Source organism: Hemicordylus capensis, chromosome 2 (assembly GCF_027244095.1).
Source record: "Hemicordylus capensis ecotype Gifberg chromosome 2, rHemCap1.1.pri, whole genome shotgun sequence".
Classification (NCBI taxonomy): Eukaryota; Metazoa; Chordata; class Lepidosauria; order Squamata; family Cordylidae; genus Hemicordylus; species Hemicordylus capensis.
This window is the reverse complement of record NC_069658.1, coordinates 161,417,374-161,423,576: the sequence shown is the minus strand read 5'-3', so window position 1 is coordinate 161,423,576 and position 6,203 is coordinate 161,417,374. Positions and strand designations below refer to the sequence as shown.

The 6,203-nt window shown below is 50.9% G+C and overlaps 1 protein-coding gene across 1 annotated transcript; it reads right to left on the bottom strand.

Moving 5' to 3' along the window:
* Positions 1–383: 383 nt before the first annotated feature.
* LOC128342799 (uncharacterized) lies at positions 384–5,842 on the bottom strand. Its single transcript, XM_053290732.1, has 3 exons — positions 5,683–5,842; positions 3,856–3,898; positions 384–1,063 (listed from the first exon to the last, which is right to left on the bottom strand). Exons 1-3 carry the CDS (start codon positions 5,820–5,822, stop codon positions 608–610), a joined length of 639 nt encoding a protein of 212 aa, XP_053146707.1. The 5' UTR covers positions 5,823–5,842; the 3' UTR covers positions 384–607.
* Between the last annotated feature and the right edge of the window lie 361 nt (positions 5,843–6,203).

Below are 6,203 nucleotides of genomic sequence, written 5' to 3'. Positions count from 1 at the left end.
TTACACAGTAACACACAGGCTGTTACTGTGTGTTTATATTTGGGGACCTTGAGGTGAAGATATTCCTCCTCCCCCCGCCCACCAAAAAAATAAATAAATCTGAAAGCTTTCATTCATAACCTGCTTATGAGTTCATCATCTGTTACACAAATTAGGAGCTGGAAGGAGAAGATGTCACAATCAATGTGTGCTTATTATGTGTGTGCGGGGTGTGTGTGTGTGATGTACGACAGAGATTTGATAGGGGAGAGTGTTGTTCTTGAATATTCAAGTTGTTCTTGAATATAATGATTCTCCTTTAGATCTCATTGTACATCTTTAACACCATTGAAATAATAAAGATGAAGAACTAGGATGAGGGAACAAACAAGGCGGAAACGGTGTCAATGCAGGACCTCCTGAACATCAGAAGGGTGCGTTTATTTATAGAGTACAAAAGAGGTGGTGCAAATGTATAGGGAGAGAGCGTGGAAAGAGCGGATTGGTTCTATTTTGCCGCAGTATGGGAGGAGTGCTTATCAGGGTGCGACCGCCACATTCCAGTATGGTATGCCAGTCCTGGGTGGGGTGTTTACCCTTATCAGCCTACATCTCCCCCTTTTCTGTTTTAACATGGTGATATGCATAATGGGTGCTCACATATCAGGGAGACATTGGTTCCATGGGTGTGAAACATATAATACGCGTGACGGACCCACATGTTGGGGTGTGAAAGAGAAGCCAAGGGCAAAGCTTCAGTAGGTACATAAAAAAGGCAGAAGAAATAACAAAACAGAATAAGGCAAGAATTTGCATTCAGGGCTGCAAACACGGCTGCCAGAAAGTTCTCAGGGGTCTTTTCTTTTTCCTCCTGCTCCAGGAGCACGGTCGCCTGCGCTGCCAGATTCTTCACCATTCCCCAGGTCACTGGCGGGTTGTTCTTCCTGTTGCTGCCTCGTTGTCGGGGCTGTGCCGGGAAGCTCTCCTTCAGGTGGAGACCGAAGTTCGGGATCGGGTTGGACAGACCTTGATGCCACGACATCCTGGGTGGGTCGAACACAGCGGGCAGGTACCCACAACGGGCCTGTTGGGAGATCCACAGCAGCATAACCCCGGCCCCAAGTGATCAGGGGAACAGGACCTTTCCACTGCGGGTCCGGCAGGCGCTTGTAACGCACCAAGGGCCGGGGGGACGGCTCGGTGGTGCGAAAGTGTTTTTGTACGCGGGATAAATAATGAGAATCAGAGAAAATAAGGTTTAAGTGATTAATAGTAAATAGAACATGTGCAAGCAGTTGCTCCCTGTCCGGCAAGGACAGGGGACTTCCCCCTTTCCTGTCTTGTCGAACCAAAGCAGCCTTCAAAGTGCGGTTGGCCCGTTCAACGATAGCTTGGCCTGTTGAGTTGTAAGGTATGCCGAAAGTATGACGGATGTCCCAACGCGCACAGAAGGAAGCAAAGGCCGAGGAACAGTAGGCAGGGCCATTATCAGTTTTTAAAGCGGACGGCTGTCCCATGACTGCAAAGCAGCGGACAAGGTGATTGCAGACATGGCGAGTTTTTTCGCCCTTCTGCGGGGTGGCCCAAATGTACCCTGAGTAAGTATCGATTGTAACGTGAAGCCAGCGCCAGGGAGCAAATGGGGGCCACTGCGTTACATCCATCTGCCACAACGCATTGGCTCCCAACCCCCTGGGATTTACCCCTGTGGACGGGTAAGAGGCTTGGCCTGAACATTGGGGGCACTGTTGAATAATGGCCTGGGCGTCTGTGAGGGGAATAGAGAACCTATGGGCGAGGCTGCGGGCAGATTGATGGTGCATGGCATGACTTTGCGCTGGGGAGACTGGAAAGGCGCGTAACAGCTGATCAGCTTTTGCATTTCCCTCTGCCAGCGAGCCTGGAAAGGGTTGATGGCTGCGAATATGGGCGGCAAAGAGAAGCGTTCTGCGCTGCGCCAGCAGACGTTGCAACGCAATAAACAAACCAAGAAGGTTCCTGTCTAGATTGTGAGAGACATAACTTCCTTCAAGTACAGTGAGGACATTATAAACGTACAAGCTGTCAGTGATTAAATTAAAACTAGAGTCTGCAAACACTGTGCAAGCCAGGACTACCGCAGCAAGCTCTGCACGTTGCGGAGATGTTTGTGGGGTAGTATATCGGGCTTTCCATTCACCATCCACCTGCCAAGTCATCACACCTCTGGTAGGTGACCCATCAGTAAAGACAGTGGGCGCCCCTTGGAGGGGGGCTGGGCTTAGGCAAGTGCCGAGTCTAATAGGCAAATGGGGGAGAAGTTGCAACCGTACATCCTTGGGAAGGTGGTATGCAACCTCTCCAGTAAAATCAGCTAACGCGAGTTGCAAGGCTAAGGAAGAACGGAAACCAGACTCCCAGTCACTTTGGGGGATGGGTATGTGGAGTCGAATAGGATCCATGCCAAAAAGGGCCAAGCAACGATCGCGCCCTTTGCGGAGGATCAAAGCTAGCATAGCCAATTGAGTCAAGACAGTGGTTTTTGGCGTATGTGCAAGGTGGAGCCACTCCAAGATATGCACCTCCGACGAGGAGACTTGAGCGATTGCTCCGGTGAACTGAGGTCGGGTTGCTACGATTAGAAGTGCAGGGGGCATATTTTCTATTGCACGATCTACCCAACGCTCTTTTAGGGCGATATTCACCTTCTTAATCACTTCTAACTGAGGCTGAGATAATGTAATGAGGTCAGCCGGTTGTCGGCCTTGCTTAAGAGCCTCAAAAAGCGGGTGGAGGTCATTAGTTGTCAATTTATAGTATGGCCGTGCCCAATTAAGGGTCCCTAAGATTTGTTGTAAGTGTACATAAGTCAGCTTTGGTGGCAAAATAATTTCGGGTAGTTGGGGCATGGCGTAGGCGCTCATCAAACGGTGGCCAAGATACAAAAAGGGCTCGGAGAGCTGGATTTTTTCAGGTGCAATTATTAACCCAAACTCTCTCAGGGACTGAGTTAGAATAGGTAACCAATTAAGAGGTAATCTAGGCCCCGATACCAAGATATCATCCATGTAATGAATAACTAGGAGGGTCGGATAACGCTTACGAAACTCCGATAATGCTTGATGCACGTAAAGCTGACACAGCACAGGGCTGTTCAACATGCCCTGGGGCAATACAGACCAATGATACCTTTGTGTGGGCTGGGCATTATTCAGAACTGGTACCGTGAAAGCAAACTTTTTCTTATCTTGAGGCTGAAGGGGAATAGTGTAAAAACAGTCTTTCAAATCTACGATGGCGACCTGGTAACCCGCAGGTATTAAGTTAGGATTAGGTAGTCCACATTGCAAGGGGCCCATGGGTTCAATAATTTTATTTACTTCCCTCAAATCATGTAAGAGTCGCCATTTCCCTGATTTTTTCTTTATCACAAAAACAGGGGTATTGTAGGGGCTAGAGGAAAATTCCAAGTGTCCAGCTTGCACCTGCTCCTTTACCAGGTGCAGCAGAGCCTCTAATTTGTCTTTTGGCAAAGGCCATTGCTCTACCCAAATGGGTTCTTCAGTTTTCCAGGTGAGGGCCAATGCTCGGTGCGGGGAAGCTACTCCCGCATGTTGATCCGAGTTCCCAGCTGTTGCAGGAGGTCGCGTCCCCATAGGTTAAAAGGGAGCGGTATTATGACTGGTTGAAAGTGAGCTATAACTGGACCGGCTTGACTTGCTCTCACCGCCAACCACTCAGTGCTCTGGCTAGAAGATTGTTCCCCACCCACTCCCCAAATAGAGGGGGCGGGCTCCTTAGGCCACTGAGACGGCCATTCCTTTACCGTAATGACCGACACATCCGCCCCAGTGTCCAACAACCCTTCGAGGCAGTGCCCATGAATCCAAAACTTACGAGTTGGCTTTCCACTGGCAATGTTCGTCTGGACCAGCGCAACCTGTGGGGATAACATAGAGGCCTTAGGCCCCACTGGGGTGAGGTTCCGTACGCTTAGGCAATGAGCCCACGAATCTCCCTGCTTAAGGGTCAGGGGCATGTGCCCCCAAACCTGAAGCATGATAGATGTCTGGGGAATGTAGTCAAGCAATTCCGGGACCACAAAAATCCCTTGAGGGCTCGCTGCTTGCGTTGGTAAAATAAGCAGTGGCTCAGGACCCTCAAAGGGAGTCGCTGGCAATGTGGGAACAAGTATAACTTCCCCTGGGAACACTGAGGTGGCATTCTTTTGAAGCACAAGCGCGACAGCACATCCGGGTGTCGGCAATGATTCCTCTTTCTTTATTCCGGGGCCCGAGGAAGGCCCGCTCCCCGGTTTCCCGGGGAGGTCTCTGTTCCTACAGGGTTAGTACGGCATTGGTTAGCCCAATGGTAGCCCTTGCTACATCTGGGACACTTCTTCGAGGGGCGACCAGCATTCTTCTGGTTCGATCCAGATTTATGTGCTCCTCCGCCTGGCGCTCGGCACGCAGCACGGAAGTGGCCAGGCTTCTGGCAGTTGTAGCAGTTCCCCGTGGGCTTATTGGATTGTTTCAAAGCCATAGCTAACAGGCCCATATCGTACGATTTTGAGCCGATTTCAGCACAAGCCTGAATCATGTCCGCCAGGGAATAAGTCTGACGGTGGATAACTCCCTGCAAGGCCTTTTTGCTGTCCGCGTTGGCATTCTCAAATGCCAATTTTTGCAGCAGCTCTCCCTGAGCCTCAACATTGTCCAACTGCCGAGCGATCGCAACCTTCAAACGGTCCACAAAGCTTGTGTATGGCTCTGAGGGTCCTTGCTTGATCACTGCAAAGGAGCGAGCCGGGGTGCCAGCCGAGGGCACCCTGCGGAGCGCTCGGAGGACACACATTCCAACCGCCTTAATGTGTCCATCAGGCAACTGGCATTGCATGGCCAGAGGCTCGAACTGCCCAGAACCATAAACCTGCTCTGCTGTAATCTGCGCTGTGGCGCCCAAACGGGCTGCCTGCTGATATTCGCTATCCCACACCACATACTGTGAAGGCGTTAAAATCATACGAAACAATGCCTTCCAGTCGTGCGGGGTCATGAGGTATCCATTGTTAAGACCTTCCAAAATGCCCTGGACAAAGGTAGACTGGAGTCCTGAGTCCTTCACGGCTCGATTTAACTCCCGGAGGACCGAATACGGAAGTGGTTCCCAGTCCACGTGGGCGTTTCCTTGGCCGTCTACCGGACCTCGCATCACTGGGAACAGAGCTGGGTTCTCTCCAGCCCATTCTTCCCCATCTACCAGGATTTGTCCGGACTTTTTGGCATGATGGAGTCCCTCCACAACAACCCCTCGAAAGCCCAGCTTCTCCTTAAGAGCCCTGGAGTTCGGGGGCCCCGAGGCCGTCGGCGTGACGGCGGGCAGCAACACAGGGTATGGAGGGGGTGCGGCATCCACAACTTCAGATTTCAGGAGCACAGGCTCCCCACCGAAGAAAGCCGCGACTGCTTCCAGCACCTTTCTGCTGAGCAGGAGGTGCTGGATCGGAGCTCGTGGCTCCGCCTGCAGCTCGGTCCCTATCTTTCTCCAATGTTCTGCTTTCAATGTCCCTTTGTACGGATACCAAGGGCATTGACAATCGACCTCCCGTAAGAGATCAGCGAGATCATGCACAGGCACCACCTCCCCGGAATGTTGCCGGATAATTTTTTGCAATTCTTCCGCATGCTGTTTCTGATCAACAGAAAGACTAGAGCCCATACTTACGAGGGAGCCGAAGCTGAGTGCACTAAGAAGACTGTTCCAGTCGCGTAAGCAGGGTGCTGAGGGATCTGGATCACGTCGGGGTCACCAGATGAGGGAACAAACAAGGCGGAAACGGTGTCAATGCAGGACCTCCTGAACATCAGAAGGGTGCGTTTATTTATAGAGTACAAAAGAGGTGGTGCAAATGTATAGGGAGAGAGCGTGGAAAGAGCGGATTGGTTCTATTTTGCCGCAGTATGGGAGGAGTGCTTATCAGGGTGCGACCGCCACATTCCAGTATGGTATGCCAGTCCTGGGTGGGGTGTTTACCCTTATCAGCCTACAGGATTTGTGGTGTGGTCTGAAGAGTTTAAGTTCTTAAGAAATGTCAGATATTAAATTTTAATTTAATGTAATTTAATTACATAAGTGACAGCTCTTATTTGCAGGAGGGGGGGTGTAGCTGGCACATGGCAGTTGACAGTTGGCACTGTCCAGTGACAGTCAAAATGAGCAGAAGAAATGAAGGTGCACAATGAATC

Excerpts from the sequence above, each read along its gene's own strand:
- LOC128342799 (XM_053290732.1), bottom strand. The coding sequence starts at position 5,822 with ATGTTCAGGAGGTCCTGCATTGACACCGTTTCCGCCTTGTTTGTTCCC. Across the intron at positions 3,899-5,682 it reads CACTCAGCTTCGGCTCCCTC|GTTGCGCTGGTCCAGACGAA; the intron begins GTAAGTATGGGC and ends TTATCCCCACAG. Across the intron at positions 1,064-3,855 it reads TGCCAGTGGAAAGCCAACTC|GCCCGTTGTGGGTACCTGCC; the intron begins GTAAGTTTTGGA and ends ATCTCCCAACAG.